This window comes from Aptenodytes forsteri, unplaced genomic scaffold (assembly GCF_000699145.1).
Source record: "Aptenodytes forsteri isolate BGI_AS27 unplaced genomic scaffold, ASM69914v1 Scaffold130, whole genome shotgun sequence".
Taxonomy (NCBI): domain Eukaryota; kingdom Metazoa; phylum Chordata; class Aves; order Sphenisciformes; family Spheniscidae; genus Aptenodytes; species Aptenodytes forsteri.
Window position 1 is genome coordinate 551,147 of NW_008795133.1, and position 243 is coordinate 551,389.

The 243-nt window shown below is 71.2% G+C and overlaps 1 protein-coding gene across 1 annotated transcript in view; it reads left to right on the forward strand.

Moving 5' to 3' along the window:
* Nucleotides 1-243, forward strand: part of LOC103898191 (lysine-specific demethylase 6B) — a 6,165-nt gene that overhangs the window by 2,020 nt on the left and 3,902 nt on the right. Inside the window, exon 3 of the mRNA XM_019471839.1 lies at nucleotides 2-199. Within this exon, the coding sequence (XP_019327384.1) occupies nucleotides 2-199 (198 nt within the window). The remainder of the gene's footprint in view (nucleotide 1; nucleotides 200-243) is intronic.

The window sequence follows — 243 nt, forward strand, 5'->3', positions numbered from 1 at the left end:
CCGCGCCCCCCCCCCCCAAGCTGCAGCAGCTCGGGCTGAAGGCGCACTACATCGAGGCGGAGAAGCTGCGGGGGCGACCCCTAGGGGCGGTGGGCAAGTACCGGGTGCGCCGCAAGTTCCCGCTGCCCCGCTCCATCTGGGACGGCGAGGAGACCAGCTACTGCTTCAAGGAGAAGAGCCGCAGCGTCCTCCGCGAGTGGTACGCCCACAACCCCTACCCGTCCCCCCGCGAGAAGCGGGAGC